The 22,136-nt window shown below is 47.3% G+C and overlaps 4 protein-coding genes across 4 annotated transcripts; 3 read left to right on the plus strand and 1 right to left on the minus strand.

Annotated features, from left to right (window-relative positions):
- Nucleotides 1–132: 132 nt before the first annotated feature.
- Nucleotides 133–3,340, minus strand: SODALDRAFT_309687 (isoleucyl-tRNA synthetase; the record flags this gene model as incomplete). Its single annotated transcript, XM_028609114.1, has 3 exons — nucleotides 3,172–3,340; nucleotides 684–3,071; nucleotides 133–616 (listed from the first exon to the last, which is right to left on the minus strand). The coding sequence occupies exons 1-3, from the start codon at nucleotides 3,219–3,221 to the stop codon at nucleotides 133–135; spliced, it is 2,922 nt and encodes a 973-aa protein (XP_028467811.1). The 5' UTR covers nucleotides 3,222–3,340.
- Nucleotides 3,341–3,684: 344 nt separating this feature from the next.
- Nucleotides 3,685–4,743, plus strand: SODALDRAFT_323287 (hypothetical protein; the record flags this gene model as incomplete). The annotated part of the gene is made up of 2 exons (XM_028609795.1): nucleotides 3,685–3,925; nucleotides 4,016–4,743. 2 exons carry the CDS (start codon nucleotides 3,685–3,687, stop codon nucleotides 4,741–4,743), a joined length of 969 nt encoding a protein of 322 aa, XP_028467812.1.
- Nucleotides 4,744–6,328: 1,585 nt separating this feature from the next.
- Nucleotides 6,329–9,122, plus strand: SODALDRAFT_377896 (hypothetical protein; the record flags this gene model as incomplete). The annotated part of the gene is made up of 12 exons (XM_028614942.1): nucleotides 6,329–6,351; nucleotides 6,408–6,514; nucleotides 6,634–6,758; nucleotides 6,860–6,927; nucleotides 7,182–7,229; nucleotides 7,354–7,481; nucleotides 7,983–8,106; nucleotides 8,215–8,325; nucleotides 8,449–8,458; nucleotides 8,526–8,571; nucleotides 8,655–8,832; nucleotides 9,008–9,122. The coding sequence occupies 12 exons, from the start codon at nucleotides 6,329–6,331 to the stop codon at nucleotides 9,033–9,035; spliced, it is 996 nt and encodes a 331-aa protein (XP_028467813.1). The 3' UTR covers nucleotides 9,036–9,122.
- A 4,852-nt stretch (nucleotides 9,123–13,974) lies between these two features.
- Nucleotides 13,975–20,226, plus strand: SODALDRAFT_358428 (hypothetical protein; the record flags this gene model as incomplete). The annotated part of the gene is made up of 6 exons (XM_028614102.1): nucleotides 13,975–13,981; nucleotides 14,139–14,199; nucleotides 14,224–14,371; nucleotides 14,641–15,328; nucleotides 15,422–15,486; nucleotides 20,218–20,226. The coding sequence occupies 6 exons, from the start codon at nucleotides 13,975–13,977 to the stop codon at nucleotides 20,224–20,226; spliced, it is 978 nt and encodes a 325-aa protein (XP_028467814.1).
- Nucleotides 20,227–22,136: the final 1,910 nt, after the last annotated feature.

Raw genomic sequence — 22,136 nt, forward strand, 5'->3', positions numbered from 1 at the left:
CCCAGCATAATGACGGAGCAACCCCATGCCAGCGCAAAGTAAAAGTTGCTCGAGGGGTATCAAGTCTTTATTCTTATTCTACAGCTGTAGTACACCATATTCTACATGGCAAGTAATGTTACAAAAACGATATCACAACCCGGCAACAGTGTCATCACACCGCTGGCAGAGAGCATCCTCCTCGACGGCGAGATATCTCCAACACCGGGGACACTTATGCTGCCGAGGCGGGAGCACCGTAACGGCTCCCTTTTGCGCGCCACCGCCACCGCCACCGCCGTCGACGTCGAACTCCTGCACATAGGACCATTCGGGGCCCTCAGGCACAGGTACATTTAGGTCCACGGAAGAGACGACGAAAATGGCATCCAGCTCGTCTGCATACCGAGCCAGTGTCTCGTTGACGCATGCGTTCGAGCACGATACGACAACGGCACTCTGGAGAGAGGAGCCGAGGACCTTGGCAAGGCGGGCTTGCTCGAGCGCTGCCTTGACGGCCGAATGGACGGCCATCAGAGTCGGGACGTCTTTACGGATCGTCTCCTCGTCGAGGCGCAGGCGGGACGTATCGAATAGCGGTGCGTCGTACAAAGCGTGGAGAGGATGAACGAGGCTCCTATCGAAGATGAGCGAACGGGCACGACACAGGAAGGACGAAGAATCATAAGATGATAGGTACTCACGTATCAGCGGCCATCCATTCCGGGCGATGCTCCCACGCCTCTTCCACGAGGACAGGAGTCATGGGGGCAAGCATGCGCAAGAAGCCATGGAAAATGGGCTCCAAGACGCCGCCGCCGTCCCCGCAGTACAACCGGTCCTTGGACGCCTCGAGGTAGAAGGCAGAGAGGTCGTTGGCGACCCACCGATTCAAGGCGCTGATGGCCTTGTAGAATTCGTGGCTTGCGAGTGCGGTGCCAACCTCGCGCATCACACTTGAGAGTTGCACGAGAGCGATGCTGTCAAGGACCGTCAAGGGTGCCGTGCGTGCCTCCTTGTGCACGGAGCCGAGGAGCATGCGCATGATGGTCCGATACCGGATCAGGACCGTGTGAACGGACTTTAGGACTGCCTCGCCGATGGCCACGTCTTTGGTGAACTCGGAGCTGGCGACCCAGAGGCGCAGGGCGTCTGGTCCGAGGGCATCGTAGGTCGGGCCGGTGGCCGCCTTCTTGTCCTTGCCGCGCAGTTTCATGGGGGGCAACAGGGTGCCGTTCATGATTTCGTTGGGCGAGACGATGTTGCCGACAGACTTAGACATCTTTTGTCCCTTTTGGTCGAGGGTAAACCCGTGAGTGATGAGGGATTTGAAGGGGGAGAGCGGGGCAAGCTTCTTCCCTGGATCCCCAGATGCAGATGCGGCGGCGGAGGTATTCTGAGCGGCTACGTGGGTGAGTAGGCTCGACTGGAACCATCCCCGATGCTGGTCGGACCCCTCCAAGTAGACATCAGCCTGGCCTTCCGTCAATGTCCAGCTGCTCCCGCTATCGAACCAAACATCCATGGTGTCCATCCCGCGGCGGTAGGTGCCCTTGAGGGAGGGGGCTATCCAAGCGGGCTCATCGGGGGCGTCGGAGAACCAGGCGTCGATACCACGGTCTTGTATGACATTGACAATGTGATCTACCGACTCATCCGTCACCACGGCATTGCCCTCTGCGTCGTATAAGGCAGGGATGGGGACCCCCCAGGCCCGTTGGCGAGATATACACCATTCGCTGCGGCCGACAATGAAGCTTTCCAGCCTCTTGCGGCCCGACTCCGGGATAAACTTGACGCTCCGTAGCGCCTCGAGGGCCTTGTCCTTGATGCAGTCCACGTCGGCAAACCACTGCGCGGTCGCTCTAATCACGACAGGTTGTTTGGTCCGCCAGTCATAGGGATACTTGTGTTTGTACTTCTCCAAGTACAGGACGTCAGCGTGCTCCTCTAGAAGCTTCAGCACGGCCTTGCTTCCCCCCTTGAGGATGGACGAGGCCTGCGTTAGCCTCTGGGGAGCGTCGGGAAAGGCGTCCTTGGTGAAATGACCCTCGTCGTCGATGGGAGCGGCGGCATCGATGCCCAGCGCAGTACATGCTTCGTAGTCTTCGAAACCGTGACCAGGAGCACAGTGGACGAGGCCTGAGCCAGAATCTGCAGAGACAAAATCGGCGTGGATAACGGGCTGCAGAGGGGCCGCCGTGCCTCGCAGCTTACTGAAGTACTGAAGCTTCTTCAAGTCGGATCCTTTGACCGAGGTGAGCGTTTCAAGCTGGGCATCTGGGAAAATGGTGTGAAGGATCTCCCTCCGGCTCTGGGCCACGATGTAGGCATCGGCTCCAATGCCGACGACGTCATAGTCCAGGTCGTCATGGATGGCGAGCGCCCGATTTGCGGGGAGCGTCCAAGGCGTAGTGGTCCAGATGATGGCGTATAAAGTACCCATGCCCCCATTACGGTTCCCCCTTGCGTTCCGTATCTCGTGGAGTACAGACGCGTCGGCGACGGGGAAGCGGATATATGCGGCGGTGGAGATGTGGTTCTCATTGTACTCGAGCTCAGCCTCAGCTAAGGCCGTCCTCGACGAAGGGGACCAGTATACGGGCTTGTGCTTGCGGTAGATCAAGCCGTCGCGGACCATTTGCTGAAACAGACGCAGCTGGCGGATCTCGAAATCCGGATCCATGGTAGTCCACCGGGCGTCCCAATCAGCCATGACGGCGTATGAGCGGAAGCTGTTCATCTGTTCCAAGAGGGTCTTTGTGGCGAGCTCCCGGGCACTCTGGCGGACCTGGACGGGTGTCATGTCCTTCCCCTGGGACTCCCCCAACGCCTTGAGTTCGATTGGCAGGCCGTGGCAATCCCATCCCGGCCTGTACTGCACGCGATAGCCCTGCTGAACCTTGACCCTGTTGACCATGTCCTTGAGGACCTTATTGAGGGCGTGTCCGACATGGAGGCTGCCATTGGCGTAGGGAGGGCCGTCGTGAAGAATAAACTGATCGGCCGACCGATTGGCCTGTTGCCATTTGTAAAAGTCATCGGTGCATCGTCGTAGATATTCCGATCGGAACTGTGGAAGAGGTCTGGGACTGTATGGACGTCAGAGGAGGCAGAGAAGACAGAAACGAGTCGAGAGCGAGGCGCCGGTGACGGAGAGCGAGTCTTCTCATGCTCTCGGGACAGGCTTACGGGAATGGGGACTTGGGCAGCCTCAAGGTCGACGTCCATGACTTTGACATGGTCTCCCCTGGAGGATAGCAGTTTGAAGTCGCCCTTCAATGGACCAGTTACAGCGAAGGCGAAGGCGAAGACGAAGACGAAGACGAAGACGGTCCGTCCATTGTCATGTCGTCGGTTCAGTGGGACAAATTTTTGGTGGGGAACCGTTGTAGGCGCGTTTCTCCAACTGGCGCGTTCTATTTAATACCTGCCTTAGGTACCTACCTACACTCGGGGTACGTACACTACAGTCTAGGTAGATAAGGCGATAAGGCCCTGGACCCACCCGGAGATCTTATCATCATCCGTCATCGGTGCTGACGGAATCAACTACCTTACCTTACCTACCTTACCTTTACATACCTGAGGTAGGTAATTTCCGTCGAGACCATCTTCGTCAAGCATCTACGTTCGTATGAAATACAAGTCGAACTCTTCTCAAAAATCCCCCCCAGAGGCGAATCAAGTCCCGGACCACGACTAATGGCTCCAATACGCCGATATCTACGCATCACCAAATACTCAGTCCTTGAATGCCGCATCTACCTCGACAACCCAGCCTTGGTCCAGACTTGGCTACTGAATCCACGCAATCCCATCCTTCCCAAAGTCATCGAGAGCATCCGCCCATTCGTCCTGCCCAAACTGCGCGAAGAGAGGGAGCGCGAGCGCACAAGAAAGAAGAACAGCAAGAAGAAGAGCATCAAGGATGTCGTCGTTCATGGTTCGTTTAATGTTGCTGCTGCCTTTGCATCCAGGAAGCCGTATTCGACGCTCAGGGCTCCAAGCTAACATGTGGTTTTCCAAAACCTAGATGAATTTGAAGTTTCCATCTTCCTCACCGAGACCCCCACACGACACTCACTGCTCACCAAGCAGAAACACTTCAGGGAAAAGGCCACGGGCAAGCTGAAGTCCACCAACTCGAAAAAGCTCACGGACATTGCCAGCGAGGCACCCGTTGGTGACCCAGATGCAGACGGAAACACGGCGGCCGAGCCGATTGTCTTGCGAGAGGAGAGCGATGAGGAAGCCGCTGCCGCATTAGAAAACATACCACCTGTAACTAGAGAGGCGGTGACGGGGCGGCCTAAGAGGCGGCGCCACACTGCGATAGACGAGGACGAGGAGGACGAGTTCAGGGCATCATCAGACGACGAAGCTGAGGAGGATAGAGACGCAAACGCCAGTACCATCGAGATCGACTCCGACGTCGATGAAGAGGGCCCCCCACCTCCCAAGCGACGGCGGAAACAAGCCACAGGAACGGGTGGTGCCGACGACGAGACGAATGACAAGAAGAAACTGGCCATGGATATCACATTTGAGGGATTTGCCATATACGGCCGAGTGCTCTGCCTCGTGGTCAAAAAGAGAGACGGCGCAGGCATCACCAGCGGTAGCAGCCGATCCACTGGCAAAGGTGCCGCAAGTGCAGCGGCGGCCGGGACTACTGCCAAGCCTGCGGGACAGGCGGTGATGGAGAACTGGATCAGCTCGACCCAGGCGCCTAACCCGGGAGCGGAGGAGGATGCATCGTAATGTCACGGAGGCTCCTGTGATTCACATTCGAATCCCCGTCGTGAATGCGGGTGACAATGATAAATTGCCGACACACGCCCTTTCCAGCTTGCGCCATTTCTGTTCATGAAGAAGCATCGCCGCCCTGGCGGTAGTTACTCGCTCCCCGTTGACGGGTGGGAGAAGCTATCTAAGGATGAACGCAACCGTCTCGCCGAGAGACTAAAGTGAGCGAGTATTACGTCGCGCCGCCTTCTAAGCTGCGAAAGCAAGTATTTCTCTGTTCGGCGGTGATAAGTAATTACGTGCCTCCGCCAACCCAACGCTCCTGCGAGAACGACGGGATTCTGCACTCGACACACGGTTCAGTCGTCCCCCATCACTGTTTCTCGTCCCGTTTGGAAAACGCTCTCTTGGCGATGTGCCCGATCCGCGTCGCACCCCCCTTCCCCCCTCCCGCTCCTTACCCTTTGGCTGGGTCAGCTGACAGAATCCCTGACACGACCGACAGGGGCCCCTCGCACCTCAGGACCTAAGGAGCTCACAGGACCTCACAGGACCTCAGCATCTCGGGGCTCCCCTACGTAATTACGTGGGACTAGATGTCCGTAATTACCCCGATTCCTAATCCCAATGCGAACTTGTGGCCCAACCGTACCTGGACATCCCGGTCATCACATTATCAACAGCATGTTTTATACAAAATAGCGCATGTACATTATGTATAATGGGGTAATGATGTGATGATATGAGATGTGATACCGTGACAACAAAGTCCGACGAACCCTCGCGGCCGGCAAGAGGACCACGACTGGGAACAGGGGAGAAGAGAGGGAGAGACAACAATGCCTCGGTCCATTGTCCATGACAAATTCGTGCAACGGTCTCCGAAAACCCGTCCTAATTCGACCTGTGTTGCATATTATCGTCAGCCTTTCTTTTCCACATGTGCCCTACCTCAGGATGTGCTTCGCTCCCTTCCTTCCTGTTTCTGTCTCGCGAACCCCGCTGACGATGGTGCAAGCGGCACGGTAGACACATCCTGGTCCATTCCCAGTGATCCTCAATGCGTTGCTGTACAGCGTATGCAGTAAGGTAGGTATGTGTGAAGTAGTCCTATGTAAGTGTACAAAGGATGCATCCGGTCGATTGGGAGCGCTGGGGGGCTGGGGGGCTGGGCTGCTGGGACGCTGGGGCCCCGAGTAAAAAGGCTGAAGGATCAAATGTCGCCAAAGTCTCGGGTCACCAATAATCTCGACTGGCAAGGGTCAAGACAGGGGATAGGTAATCACAAACGTAATACCTGGAACAGAGCCCCCTTTGTGTCTGCCTAGGGATACGAAGTCTAACCCAGCCGCGGAATCAAGGGGCGAGGCACAGAGTGGTGGAATAAGCAGATCACATGTCCATCCATGTCATCGCGGACTTTGAGGAGGATGGGGGGGAAAGCCAGGGAGGAAGGGAATGAGGCTATCCATAATACGTCGGTTTCTGGTAGGAGGGGAAGGGGAGGGAGTCGGGTTGCTAGCTGACTGACCGTGCCTCCTCGCAAAGCGTCCGACCTACCCAACGTTTCCTAGGTACCTTAGGTAGTTTCCTCGTCGTAATGTCAAGCATCCCCACGCCATCGTGCAAGGCTCAGCAATTTAGAGGCTGGGCGGCCGAAAGATACAACGTACTTCCAGTCCCAAGTACCTTCAATCCCTGGAGTACCTTCGTGGGAAGTTCCAGTACCAACCAACGGCGATTGCCTTTGCCGCCTTTGTCCCGTGCCCTGTCATTTCTTGGTTATGTTGATATCGCATTTCAATTAATCGCTCGCATCGTCGCGGGCGTCTGTCACACACACACACGCACGCACACACGCACGCACACACGCACACGCACGCACGCACCACCACTTTCATCCAGTATTTTTCTGGGCCCTTGTCAACTTTCAGACATATTCTCCCCTCCTTCTTTTGTGTTGCCTGCCTGCATCCGTATCGTCAGGCGAAACAAAAAACAACAAGGCCGAGGGCAATACTGGCATGAACGTACAACGTAACACAGACCTCCTATGTCTTGGCTTCTCGGGCCCGGGTAGGACCGTCGCGGGGGCACTCTACACTACATTACTCTGGCGATGCCGCACTAGCCCGAGGCTACTCCCGTTTCGCGCTCCGCAAAACGACTCTTGGCGTGTCCCGTTCTCGTTTTCTATGCGTTCGTCGAGTACCGGTCCTACGCTAAAGTTCTTTGTTTTTCAACACCGCTTCGGCGTTTCTTGCTTGACCATTGGGGGGGGGGGGGGGGGTTCCCCTTTGACCCTTGGTTCTCCTCGCCATTTGAGACGTCATCTAGTTATTTACCGGGACCAATGAGAAAAGAGAACAAGTGTTGGGAGATATACACGTGTAGCAGCCAGGGACAGATAAGGTCGGGGTATGGATGGTATTGGTGTCCCATGGTACTTGTAGGCCATCTGTGTACGTTGTATATTTCATTGGGCACTTTTGCGAAGACCCGTGATGGAGAGGTCGTCTCGACTTCCAATCCATTAATGCCTTTGTGGAGTAATAAAGATGCTATTACGACATTATCGTCTCATCGAGTGTTACATACAACGTACATAGCCCCCCCCCCCCCCAGGAATGCGCCATGGACCCTGCCGTCGCCCGAGGACGTTGCCTGGCTTGGCTTCCCTCTCAGTCGGACGAACCTGGACCAAGAGATTCTCCGATCACTCCGATGTCATGCATCAAACCCCGGCGACCTTTGTATGATGTTCCCATCAAGCCCGTCTGTCCATAGCTTTCCACGGCTTTCATTCTCCGATCGCTTAACAGGGTGCCAATATGGTAGCTATGCGGCCGTTTTCTTCCGATAACGTGCATTTCGTTCGACTTCGCATCAAGGGTCGTTGACGAGACAGTTTTATACAGAGAATCTCAACAGTGCCTGTGATGTGTGTACGAAAGGTAGTTGATTCGTCCGAGCTTTCGGATTATGGCAGCATCCCAAAGGACCTATCCGTGTCGTTCATCGACTTAAGACACGGCCGACCCGTGTCCAAGTACTTATGTACTATATCCCCTGCCATGTACTCTGTACGAAGGAGATATTCCAGTGATGAGTATTCGGCATGTTTCATCTTGGTGGGAAGAGAGAAAAGAAGAAAAAGAAAGGAGTTTGAGTGATCGGGTGAGCGGGTGAGCGGGTGCTCCGACTCGTTCGTCCTATTTCGTCCTACACGTAAAAAGGTGTGGCACCGAATCAAGTCACTGAGGACCAGACCAGCCCAGCCACTCCGGCCAATCCTTCGAACCACACATTTCCGTTTCCGTGGCTTCATCTCCTCTTCCGGCAAAGCCACAGCCAGCCACTAGCCTCGATCTTCAGGGGGTGTGGCCAGTAGCGGGCTGACTGGTTGTGTGGACGATTCGTCATCAGAGCTTTCCCCTGGTTTCCACGTGGAAAAGTACGTAAGGCCTGTCCAACGAAAAAAGGCAGTGGAGACTGTGAGTGGGCGGAGAACAGGGTGGGCACGACCGGGGCGCTGGGTCCAATGGTGGCTGAAGGATATCATGGGCTCATGGGCTGTGTTTGGACAGCGACGTGCCTGTCAGCCGTCAGCACGTTTTAAACGACTCCATGCGCCATCATTGGTTAACCAAGCCTTCCTTTTCGATTCCGGATGAATTCCTTTTTGCTGCGAACGGATTTGTGGTGTTGATGTGTGGACAGACTGTTCGACGTGAATGGTTATTAACGGAGAGAACCGGTACCTTATATTGAACGCGTCCTTGGAAGTACCTGTACAGGGTGCCGCACAGCATGCCCCTACCACACCACCCAAATATGCAGCACGTCACCGTAGGGATGTTTGCGGGCGTGACTTTATGATATCTCTGACTGGGTAATTCTATTGCCCTCCTGCATGCCATGATAAGACAATCGGTCCAGAAATTATCGCACCATCCAAGCCACCCGCGAAAGACGGGCTGAAAAGACGGAGAAGATTCCGTCCTCTGTCTTGCGCGGTGGCTGGCTGGGAGAGGAGGGAGCCAAAACGGACGGTCATCCTCGGGTCCGGAGGGAGCCGCAGCCGTGTAACGCGACCACGACTCGGTAGTGGGGGGGACAGACGGTAATGAGCAAATAAAGGGAAAAAGGGAAGGAAAAAAAAGAAAGATAAAAAAAAAGGAAAGACCGAAACTAGGCCACCGGACAGACTTCGGCCTCGTCGCTAACGTGTTTACGTGATATATTGGTGAGGTCAATAGTTCACTGCACACCACAATAGTCGGGAATTGTCTCCGAACTTCCCGTGAAGATGATCAATCTGTCGCTCAATGGTTATGGCAATAGTGTCTTATCGTTTTCCTGGCCGACATCCTGGGCTGTATCTAATCAAGGGCGTGTTCTGACAGATTTGGCTCGTGGAAACCAAACATTACCCAAGTGAAATAATATGATAATAGCCGTGTGCTGATACCCGCGTGCTGTTTGAAGTCGGGTTTTGCCAGAAACGCGGGGGAAATGAGAGAAAACGAGAGGGCTTCGTCCATCGGCCAAGGCGGGAGTTGACATATCAATCACGTCATCATACTCCAGGCCCGGCCGACAAAGAATATCCTATCAGTGACGGGTCTTCCACGGGTACCTTAGTGTACGTTGTACTTCACATTAATTACAGAGTAAAGATACAAACCAATCTTGCGAAGCTCGGCAGACCTGTAACACCAAGACATATTGGTTCACATCGTACAGTGTATAAGAGCTACTTGATAAGCCGGCTGATCCTTCCGAAGCCTATGGATAGCCTATTCGCTCGTCTGAATCGTTGACTGTCGGGTTCTGTGTTCTGTACATGTACATAATACCGTAGACCGCCAAACGTACACCATAGATTATGCTGACACATGTACGAAGAACTGCGTAGGCAGTACAGTGAGTGAGCAAAAGTTTCGGGATAACCCAAAGTAGAATGCTTCGAACCTTTTGGGGAACACTTTTCTATTAGGGCAAAAACCATATTATATTATAAAAGTAACGAATCACTGGATATTTAAAATATACCGAAATTATTGCTCACCCACTGTAATAATGAAAAGCAGATTGTTGGCAAAGTGGGATGGAGTGCCGGGTCCCGAGTAAAAAAAAAAAAAAAACCCCCAAGCATCGTCGGAGCGATAGGCATCGCACTCCTTCAGTCCCTCGGAATGGCAAATTTCTTTTATTTTACCCGTGCCAGAGTGTCGGGTCAATCAGGACGCCTGCCTCGTCCTATCGGTCATCCTTGCCTTTCAGTCCTAGGGACTAGGAACCTCGTAAATGGTCAGAAATGACCAGGAGTCTGTTGCCAAGTATAGAAATAAAAGCCTATGACGACAGCTGTCAGGCATAGGGAAATGACGGTGAGTTTCGGTAACAGCAATCGTTCAAGGGCAACAGGACCACGTGTTTTGACCAAACCCACTCTACACGGAGCACCTCCAGTTCTTTGATACCGCTACTTTGTGATGAAGTGTCGCTCCCATCTTGGCAGTGCGGTGTAGCAGGTCACAGGACACGTGAAACTTCATTCCCGAGAACAGTAAGGGGGCTAGGGACGAGACGACGCTCGGTTTCGGCAGTTCGATCCGAGCGTTTGCTATCGAGAAATATTCTTTTACGCAGAACTCGGCTTCAGCCCCAGACGCCACATTGTTCGAACGAAAACTTGTCGGCATTCGGAGTCGGGTATACAAAGTACGAAGCGAAAGAATTTTTTTTGTTTGGCAAAGGGGTGCTCGTTTCATTTTACGAACGGCCACGGACCGGGGTTCCAAGACGTTCGCGTCTCGGAAAGAAAAGGAGTAGAAAACTATTCGCGAATATTCAAGAAATTGAATAACCAATCAGGGCGGAGAAATAGCAAACGTCTCGGCACGACCGATATTAAAGGGGAAAGTTGAATTGCCAATAAAATTTATCCAACTTTATTAACAATCGTGGGGTGAACTACTGGGCTAATTTCTGTCAAATTTCCCCAGCCTTGACCGCTAGATTCTGGCAGGGAGCTGCCTGTGAGCCTCATCGCATCATATCCGTACATACTGCGCTATACTCTGCTAGAGATTTTAAACTCCGGGTGGTGTGTGCTGCGGACACGCGGACATCGTGCTAACGAAGCAACTATTGTATGTACTCCGTAGCATGAACGGGATAGAGTGGGGGCACAACGTGAAACGGAAGGGTTTTGGCGATGGTCCCCACTCCTTCTGGAAGCCTTCGCACGCCTGAAGTACCGGTACGACACCTCGAACATAGGACGGGACGGACCCACGGCCTGGTCAACAATCAGGAATCTCCGGGATACATACAAAAGAGGGACGGACGAGTGCAATACAAGAGCCGATGGGCCCGATCGGTTCGCAAACATGCGAGTCGCTTTGCCGTGTTGGGGTTGCCTTGGCCTCCCACAGGTTGCATCAGCGCCCGAGAGTAGGGCTCTCTTGGCCGCGAAGAAGCCAAGTCACCCTGGAATAGTGAGATGAGTCACTCTGAGTCCTTATTTCGGTGGAACAACGTTGTTTGATCGCGAGACCGCCGGGGTTTGCCGTATTACTGGTCAGCAAGCCAGGCCTAGCAGTGTCAGCTCCAATATTGACAAAGACTAAGAACAAATGAAGGCATAGGTATCTCGGGCGCCTATTCGGCCGGGGCGGATCGGGCAACCACGTTGCTGCGCCCTACGCGTTGTATGTACACAGCCGCTCTCAGGATTGCCTGTGCATATTTGCACGGTCCGTAGGATTGGTAGGGCTGCATGGGACGGGTTTCCGTCCACTGCACGCACATATGTACTTGAATTTCTTTTTCGCCATGGGTTATTGCTGACAGGATGTTCTGGTGAGGGCTGAGGTTCGGAAAGCCGGGAACGCATGTCGGAGCCGTCTTGGATGCCTCATACCGCGATGTTGATTGAGCCCATAGGTACGTTGTAGCTACAGTACGGATACAAACACACGAGGCCTCCGTTGTTGCGGATGCCTTTCCCAACTTCCTACTCGTAGGTAGTATTGGGTTTGATTTATGGATACCTACAGAATTGCCTTGTTTCATGATTTTGCCCTTGTGTCCCCATGCCCTGACATCGGTGTCGATCAGCCAAAACTCACTAGGTGCGTTGTAAGTGGAAGACCCTTGTGGGGTCGTTGATGGCTGCCTGACGTGAGGATGCAAGGATTCGAAATGGTATTTACGAAGTACACGATTAACCGCTCACCGCAAATCTACCAGAGTATTGAGTCATACGGCTGTAGACGAGTTGTTTTGCGATTTGTTGCAAAGTATGAACTCCACGGAGATTCGAGGACTCATTATGGCGGTCAGACAACAACATTCGTACTACTTGCGTGTGTGGTAAAACGGATGTGGAGCATCGGACAACAGCAAAGGACAATGCCCCGTGATCACGGCCGGTTGATCTACCGGGAACAAAAGAACAAGTTGGGTTGATTGTTGAGTTGTTGGGATTAAAGTGACCGATCAGACCCATCTTGTCAGGCGTTTGGCACAGAAAAATTCTCTTTTCCCCCAATCCCCAAATGGGGCACTGTTTATCATACGACGATGAAGAACCATTCCGGCGATTGCGAGAAGGATGGGACTAATAAAATTTGAAAAGATGATTTTAGCGAGTAAGGTTGAGCGGTCTGTCTGCGTGGAGAGGATAATCAAAGCGATAATTAAAGGTACCTTTAAGGGTCATGTCGATCTCATCTCCGAGGATGGACCTAGCCACGTGACACAAAGTTCAAATTTCCTCTGAAATTAAAACCTCGTAATAAATCGACGAAATAACTGGGAAGGTTTTGTCTAGAGTACGGAGCAGGTAGTGCACACCTGGGAACTCGGAGTCTGCCGCTCCTCCAATTTCGAATCTACCATTGACGATGTCTTATCTGGTGGCTGTCTATAAGATATGGAATCTGAATCCGTATGATGTACAACGTAGGGAGCACAGCACGAGAAGCTGTCATGCGGAAAGAGCGGCTCCAACGACATAGGTGCGTACAACGTACGAGGCGGTTTAATTTCCAGCTCTTCCCGGTGCGTCTGCACCTGCAACTGCAACCTGCACCTGTACAAACACGGAAGGGAGCAAAATGAAAATGCGTTTGTGTGGGTGCAAAAGAGAACACATGATCGCCCACAAACCCCCACCGCACCCATGCCAGGCTGCAGCATCCAGGTCCCATTCTTCCAGCTGGTCGGTATTTCGATGAGTCGGGGAATCAGGCACGAAAGAGGGGTTGATGTATGTACCGGTACCTCTGAGGAATTACTTCGAACAACCAAAAGAAGAAAAAAAAAAATAATAAAAAAAAATTGGGGTCAGAGCACGGGCTGTTGTTGCGACAGGGAGGCAAAAAGCCACATGTTACTGTATCGACAGGGGCACGGTCAACCCAAGTGGGGCGTACCTACCAAGGCATTGTTTCATTTCGCTGCTTGCATCGGTCAACTTTGCGTCACTGTCTGGAGAAAAGGTACAACACGAGGGAGTATCTAGGTACTCCGTACATTACGGTATTAGCGAAATTATCACCCCTTGGCGTCCACTGACCGATCCACCGGAGGGACACATGCCCTGCCAAGCCTGATTTCCTATCATATGAAGCATTTTGTATGTCTGATCATCTAAGCACGAAGAACACTTCTACACATGACCTTATGTTGGTCTTTTGTTTAGTAGTAAATAAACCAAATCGAAGAGGATAAAGAAAAAGTAACAGTAAATAGACACCTAATGTAATAGAGACTTGCATACGCGTAGACCAGTTCCGACACTTTGCATGACGATTGCTAACAACTCCTAATATGGAAGTGTGGTAGTCCAGTGACGTTGCTCTTGGCCTAACCTTGGCACCGGACCGCTTTAGTTGCGGCCAAGGCTTGGGTCTGTCGAAGTACCAGAATTTTCCTTTTCGAGTACGGAGTACTCACGGCTAAAGTACCTTCAGTACCGAGTCTCCAGAGCAATTCCCTGTACATAATGCCCTAAAGCCTGATCGGCCGAATGAATGACCCTGGCCCAGCTGGGAAGTACATAGGGGTTCCCGTACGCTGTACATACGTTGCAACTTGCTTCGTACAAGGGGAAAGAAGGAAAAGAAGAAGAGGAGGGTGTGGAGGGTGGGGCGTATGATGTACGAAGTAATTACGGTGTGTATGAGAACGGGGCACCGAAATAGCAAAGCTGCTCGAGTCTCCTCGGTCATCATGGTCAGTTCCGTGAATACATAAAGGCCCATCCCTTTCTCTTCCCCGAACCCTGCTTTTGCCTCATGTGTCCCTTATTCCTCCATAAGCTTCCTGACTCTTCCCGACCATACCAACCGGTTCACAATATCTCGCTACACGCTGTCAAGACAACATCTGAAAAGACGACTCAAAAGTCTCCAAGCTCGACCAGACCTCAACCACCAGCAACAACTACAACACGAAGTCTTAAGCTTTCTCTTGCTGTAGACCTCCAACCAAGAAACCAACATCCACATATAACTACTCAATGGCTTCCACAACCAATTTCGACGAGATGCCCGCCCAGCGCCCCTCCCAGCTGCCTCCCTGCCCCGGCCCTCCCCCCAGCCGGCCTCTACCTCCCACTCCGAAGAGGGTTTAGGAACATGATCTAAGGCTTTGACGAAACATCCTCTCTGGCATTCGCGCTCCATCTTGGTCTCGGCGAACCATTACGACTCCTAATGCCGCCTGTTACATTCTACAGCGCAGCACTCCCCTAGGGAACGCAACTTGCAAAAAAAGTTCCCGACTGCTCCACTCCGTTATACGCAACCACCTGAGCGATGCGCGGCACTTTTGTCTCTCTTGAGCAGCACTTCTCTCTTTCCGCATGCTAGGGTTTAACCGTACACACCACTCAAGCGCCTTACCTCGCCTTGCCTCTCCCTGCGAGTTGGCGATGCAGCATCAAGACGCTTGCCCCTTCGAATCCGCACCTCGGCAGCGATCCTACCCACACCGCACTCTTGCCTTTCCACACTACAGCAGCAACACAGCAAGCCGGCAGGGCCGGCTAGCTGGTCAACAGTCGAGAGCTTCGCAACCCCCTTCCAGATTCTCAATACGCTTGAGCAGGGGGTTCAGTTCCCAAACGGCTCAGACTACACAGGCTACACAAATGACAACATTCATTCTGCTATCATCGGGTCACCTCTTGACTGGCTCCCTCCTCCGGCTACCGGCTCTCCTCGTCGCTGTACTATATCAGGCGCCTTTTCTTCATCTTCTCTTCAGACACCGGCGAACATTTTCTCATATTCTCATTTAATCAATGATGGCCTGCCCTCGCTCTTTTCGTTTTCGAGCAGGCGGGATGGCAACGGAACGGGATGGCAACGAGTTCTACGAGTTGGGAGGTTAACGGGAGTATCTGTTATGAAATTTGGTTCGGGTGCGGTCCAGGAAGCCCTGCTGATACTGGTTCTTGCATCATGGCGTCGGAGGAATAGAGGGGTGTCCTGCCATGGTGGATACCCTCAAACACATTGTTTCTCTGCCCTCCCTCAACGGGATTTGGTGGACAACACAGTTGTGATTGGCTTGTTTGGATGTGCATACAGTTGAATTGAAAACTAGAGCATGACTTTGTTCAATCTTTCGTCCGTCCGTTCATTCTTTTGTTCTCAATGTGCAAGGGTGGTAGGTCGAGTGACGGTGAGACATGTTGGGACGCATGCCAGAGGTCCCGGCGGCTATGAGGAAATGCTGGTAAGACAATCAAACATAAAGAAATTAAGCCCCCCCCCCCCCGTTCAACAATTTCAACAACTTATTAAAGATTTTCCACTTTTTTTAGAGACTATAATTCAACTAACTATTACCCCCCCTGCTAACCTAACTATTTCCCCCCTGCTAGCGTAAAGTTTATCTGACCTAACTATTACTATAGCCTCTACGCCTTACCCGATTATTACTCGCTAAGCTAATAATAATAGTCGGGCGAGGTCTACGGGATAGGAGAGTAATAAAGGGTAGGCGTTAACGCTTACTCGTATTTGTCAGATAAAGCGTAGTTAAAATCGTTATAAAATAGGTTAAAATTAATTAAGGCAATTATATACAATTATAACTGTCTCCGACCGTCAGGGAAACGCTGCCACCGTATTTTATATAGTGCAGATTCTGTAAGCGTCCACCCGGATTATACTCTTGGCAATCCGGCCTATTATGTAACCGAAAAGACTGTGGTCTGTTCGATATACTCGTATAAAAAAAATTAGATACTTCCCGAATTTATCCTGAATTAATCCTATATATAGTAGGATTTAATTCTAAGAGTAGAATAATTAACTAAACGCGAAGATAGATCTCTTATTCGGATTTAATTCCGACCTTATTAACTTTAATCTAAATACTTTTACGGATTTTCTGAATTTAACCCTAAATCCCCCGCCGAATCTGCTATTTAATAATACTAATCTACCTCTTAATAGTAATAATACTAATCTACCTCTTAACGGTAGTAATACTAGTCCGTTTCCTAAAAGGGATTATAGTAATAATAATAGTTTTCTAGGGCTTTTAATAATCGATAACGCTTTAGGAGGGGGTAATAATATTAAAGAGCCGAACCTGGAAAAGAAGTAATCTTCATAATATAAGGGGTATATATAGGATAGAGTAATATAAAGCCTTTAACCTTTATTTAAAAGAATAGTAGTAACTTACTAACTTATTATTTTTTTATTTAGTAATAAAATACCGATAAAATCGGGCTTTTTCTCTCCGCTAATCCTAATTAGAATAACCGCCACGGAGTTCTTAAAAACACACTTTACGCTACTATATTATTATTCGCTACTATAATCCCCTAAGTCCCTTAAACCACGACTAATAGGGTTATATATATTATTCTAATTATATCTCTTAATTCCGAAGATATTAAATCGCCTTAGAAAAATATTTAGTATTATCTTAAGCGAGTATTCCCGGGTAAAGTAGTCATGAGTATAGCGTTCTCCGGAGCTATTATTACACGGTATATATTCCTTTATACCGGTGGTATTATATATCCGTATCTTACTCTAGAACTTAGAGTCGGCTATGATAGAATTATAGAAAAGCTAGTAGAGTCGATTTCTGCTATCGATACCCGAGTTAAAGACCTTACTCCTAGGAAGGTAGCTATTAGCTATGCTATTATAATCCTAAGGCGTTTTAAATAAAAAGTAAGCCTATAAAGGAGGGACCACTATATATAGATTATTAATAACTAAAAACACGTATATAATTATCCCTAGGAATATTCGTTAGGTTTTTATTCGCTATACTAATTACTACTAGATAAAACTAAAGTATTTCTTAACGATTATCCTACTTAGTTATAGTAACTACTATAACCTTATTATAAGACTTATTTAAGATATCGTCTTAGTATAAGAATTAGATAGCGGATACGAGTTTTATTTATTCACGAATAATAAAAGGAGGAGAAAAAGATATAATAAGTTATTTATAGAACCTAATTAGAATTTAATTAGGATTTAATCTAGATTAATTCGATAGCTAATTAGTAATAGATATAGTCTACTATCCTAAGTAACCCGATATTAAAAGGGTAGTATATAATTTAAATTAACCTTCCTTATACTAGTAAACCTAAACTAGATCCTATAGATTATTATAGCTTCCTATAAAATATATAGTTATATTCCGCCCCCGCCTAAAGAAGTACCCCTATCTATTATATAAGGTCTTTATAGTATTATAAGAGAAATTAGTAAACTATATATAACGATAAGTAAGTCTAACCTGACTTTTATAAGTAGTAAAGTATATACTAATCGTTTTAGACTCTTTCCTTTAATCGGATATATTAGCTTATTGTATTTATTAGTATTAGGGATATTCTATTACTGATATTTATATAAGCCTAGTAAATAAGGACGTTTTAAGGGAAATTATCCAAAAAGAGCACGCGAGCCTTTACCTATACGCCTTTATATTACTTTCTATATAGTACCTTTATAATAGATACTGGTATAAAAATAATAACGTGAGTGTTTATTTCTAATATATAACGGAAAGTAAATACTCACTTTCGGAAGTATATCTAGTATATCTACGAATCCGGGAGTAGTTAGATAGTTATTTATTTCTATTATAGGTTAACGAGTAAAGGCAGTCTTCTATAAACTATTTTCTACTTAATACTAATTATAAGTATCTTTAGACTATAGGCTATATTAAGGTAGTTTAGGGATAGTATAGTAGATAGGCGTTAAAAGGTACTAATTCTTTACCTTTTCTATATATTACTAATCGCAATTATAGCTATTCTACTTATCCGTGTCTTTATAAATCGTGAAACCGTAAATATATACATATATATATACCGAACCGTGTTTAGTATATTTCGAGACCGGTATAATCTAGAGGTTAAGTAGTAATATATCTATAAAGAGGGCTTAGTTAGAACGACTATAGACTAAGACTACTAGAATATACGAGGTATATATATCCTAAATTAATCCTGAATTAATCCTCAATTAATCCTAATTTAAATCGCTAATTTAGAGATAATAATAGGACTTACTACTTACCTATAAATAGATACGGACATAGAACTATACCGGGACTAAGATTGGCACTTATTACGCTATATCCGTCTTTACGGAGTATATTTTCGGCGAGGTTATAAGCGGCTTATAGGTTATAATTAAGGGTAATACTCGAAGTATACTCGAATAATATCGTTACTATATATTATAAGTATCGATTAGTATAATAAACTTTGCGATCTAATTATAATAAATAAGTGTACACTTAAGGGCTAGGCACGGTATAAGAGACGCCCTATTATCCGTTCTACTTTATATCACCTTACCTCCTTTATTCCTCCCGAAAACTAGGATAAACTATATAGCGATACGAATATTATTAAGATTCTATATAAGTATTCCTATAAGTAGACTAGGCGATACGTTCCGCTTTTCTAGGTTATTATAGGATATAGCTAGTATAATCAGAACTAATACGACTAGGCTTATATTATTCGGACTAGATAAGCATAGCTATTATACCGCGATACTATACTAGCTAGCCGGTATTAAAATACTCTTCGCTAAAGTCGTGAGTGCTTTTTATATACCTTACTAAACTATAGTTTTACATACTAATATCTAATAAAGCAGAAACGATAACGCGTTACCGCTTAAGAGGACGACTTTCCTAATAGTGATAGTAACGGCGGTAATAGTATACGTAGCTAGCGGCGGTAGCGTACTAAAAGCCTGTTTCCTAGCTCCGACTTTAATAATAATAATAATATCTATTCTTTCCGGAGCGTATTGTCTAGCGGCGTACTACTATATTATACTACTTCGCGTGGTAATAGGTACGTATCTATTCTTCGAATAGATCCTAAATATATCCTAAATAGATCCCGAATTAATTCGAAAACGTTCTAGTATATGGGTAAGGGCTAAAAGATTATAACATAACCTACGTTATATAGCTATATAGTTATAACCTAATTTACGTTTTACGATTATATAGTTATAGTTAGTAGGAGGGATACGGAATACTACTATAAGTATATATAGTGCTATAAAGAAATTTAAGGAGCTATAGGCTAGGGCTAGGGCTTTATAGAATTAGATTAATAGAGGCGAATAGGTTTTATAATTTAGTTTATAAAGCTATTTATACACGGATTAAAAGTATTTAGACTTTTATTAACTGAAGTATAAATATAGTATATATTTTATAAAATAATACTTAAAAAGTATATATATATATATATATATATAAGGAAGTATTTAGTACTTAAGTATAATAGGTAAGCCTATATCGATAATAATTAAAATAAAAAGTAGACTAGTTTAGTTTATAGAAGTAATAAAGGTATAATATAAAATTAACTAATAAGTAACTAAGTTATATACTAAGTAATAAAAGGAATTATAAATAAAAAGCTATAGAATAGGTTTAATTTATATTTAACTAGTATAGTAAATAACTAGGTATAAGATATTCTTTAATACTTAAAGAGTAACCCTAATTGTAAATAATAAAAGTTAGCTAGGCCGCCCTATAAGCCTGGTTATCCTGCCAGGTTAACGATAATAATACCCGCCTACGAGAAATAATGGTATAGATCTAAAACGAGGCTATCTTATCCTAAAAAGAGGGAGAGTCCTACGCTAAGTTTATATAATAGTAGGAAGCCCTAGAGTCAGAATTACCGAGAGAGCTCCCGGACTAGTAGAGGATTTAGATGGTACTAATAAGGGTCCTCCCACCAATTCAGGACAATATAGTGTCTATAGGGGTTCCTAAGGACTATTAGGACCTAACCCCGGCCTATCATAGGACTAAGGCCTTAACTATTACTAACGGTTTAGCTATCGGCCGGATAGACTTCTAGTCCGCTACCTAATAACGTTGTCTCCGCTCGCGTACCTATAGTTATAATCCCCACGCTCTGGCCACCTATAGTTCTACTAGTAGCCCTCCTTATACCCCTATTTCTGCCCTTATTTCTACGTCTGCCCCTACGCCTATATTAGCCTTTACTCCTAGTTACCCTATACGCCCTAGACCGTCGTTATACCTCGATTCTATCACTTACTATAACTATAACTAAAAGGGGCACTATGCTACTATATACCCTAGCCCCCGTTCCGAGCGACGCTTAAGTAATAGTAACCCGAATACCTAACCGGTATCCACCTCTTACCCTATAGTCGGCCGTGTTATAGGCGAGGTGCCCTAGGACCACACCCGCCTTAGACTACCCCTACTACTATGCTGGTAAAGGCACGCGTATCCCTTTACCGAGGTAGGGAATAGGTATAGATAGCGGCTCTCCTTAATAGGGGCGCCGATATTAATATTTTAGATTAGTCCCTCCTAGGACCTAGTGTTACGACGGCTTCCGGTCCTCTATAGTATAGCGGACGATAGAGGACTGGCGTCGAGGTTTTAGTTTAAAATAAGAAGAGGATGTTAACTAAAGAGCAGTAACTATCGTTCCTAGTAATCTAGTCGTAGTTACGTCGTAAAGACTAGGCATCTTCTTCATAAGGTAGCTTTAAGCGTAGAATAATAGTCTAGGTGAAGACTTAGATTAATCGATACCTTATTCTTTAGTAGAAGTAAGGCCTAGAATACTCTAATATATATATAGTGTAGTTTACTAAGCCTCGGGTGAATAGAGTTATATTATTTACTAGTACCCTGGTAAACGTCCTAACCTATTCACCGTCCCTCCCGTGAACACTTTATAACCCCCTACATACTAGTATATCCGTCTTAGCATAGTCACGTGTCAAGACACGTGATCCCTCTTCCCTGAATTCTCTTCTAGTTACGTCCTGGTACATTATATACTAGTGCATCCTTCGTGCTATTATATATTTGGGCCCGTTGGCCGTAACACCTAGTTAGGTTCCCGAGGGGTCCCCGGTCCCGGTATCCTGGATTACGGAAGGATAAATAAAGATAACTCTCGGGTCCACTTATAGGATTATCGTCGCGATAAACTATTAGGGTTAAAAGAGGGTATAACGCGCCGAGTTCCACGTTATAAATCTTACGAGCGCGAAGATAATCCTAGGAAGACCGTGGCTTATAGCCGTTAGCCCTAACGTTAATTAGTAGTATAGTATACAGACCTATCCTTTATCCTATGCGGAGCTTAGTATAGTTATATTACCGAGAGAACTATATAGGGTAGTTGGATAAGCTAAGTCTATCCTTATAAACGACTAGTTATAGGTCGTGGCACTAAGTAAGGTTATAATAATGGATTTTCTAGAACTAAGGAAGGAAGAAGGAAAAAGGATAAAAGTCTATAGCGCTAGGCTAGCTATAAGATAGCGATAACTTAGCGATATAGGTCCGTTAACTAAGCGCGTAGTTAGGAAGATCCGGAGTATAGCCGGATCCTCTATATCGGGGTTAACCTATAATACTATCCCCCTCTTTTCCCTCCGGGGGTTATATAACCGCGCGTCACCGTTATAGTTTAGCTCCCCCTTATATCACGGTAATAAAGGAATAGTCGTGTCTCTTTATCTTACCTCGCCCTTACCTTAATATTAAAGAAATCTTAGGTAGCCTGCTAACCTTTATTTACGTGACCGAAATAGTAATATAGGCTACCGTCGCGTAAATACTATCCGTAGATATATTGGCCCCGTTTTCTTTATAGGCCCTCTCTTCCTCTATTCCCCTCCTTACCTTTAATAATAATAATAATAGTAATAGTGGTTACGTATATACTTATTCTTCCTTATAGCGATAATTCCTCTAATATCCCTTATCCTTAGATAATAGGAGTAATACTCGGTTAATTTAAGAGTTCCCCGTTTAAGGTAAGCCGTCTCTTACTGGCGATCTTTTTATTAAGAACC

Source organism: Sodiomyces alkalinus (assembly GCF_003711515.1).
Source record: "Sodiomyces alkalinus F11 unplaced genomic scaffold SODALscaffold_3, whole genome shotgun sequence".
Classification (NCBI taxonomy): domain Eukaryota; kingdom Fungi; phylum Ascomycota; class Sordariomycetes; order Glomerellales; family Plectosphaerellaceae; genus Sodiomyces; species Sodiomyces alkalinus.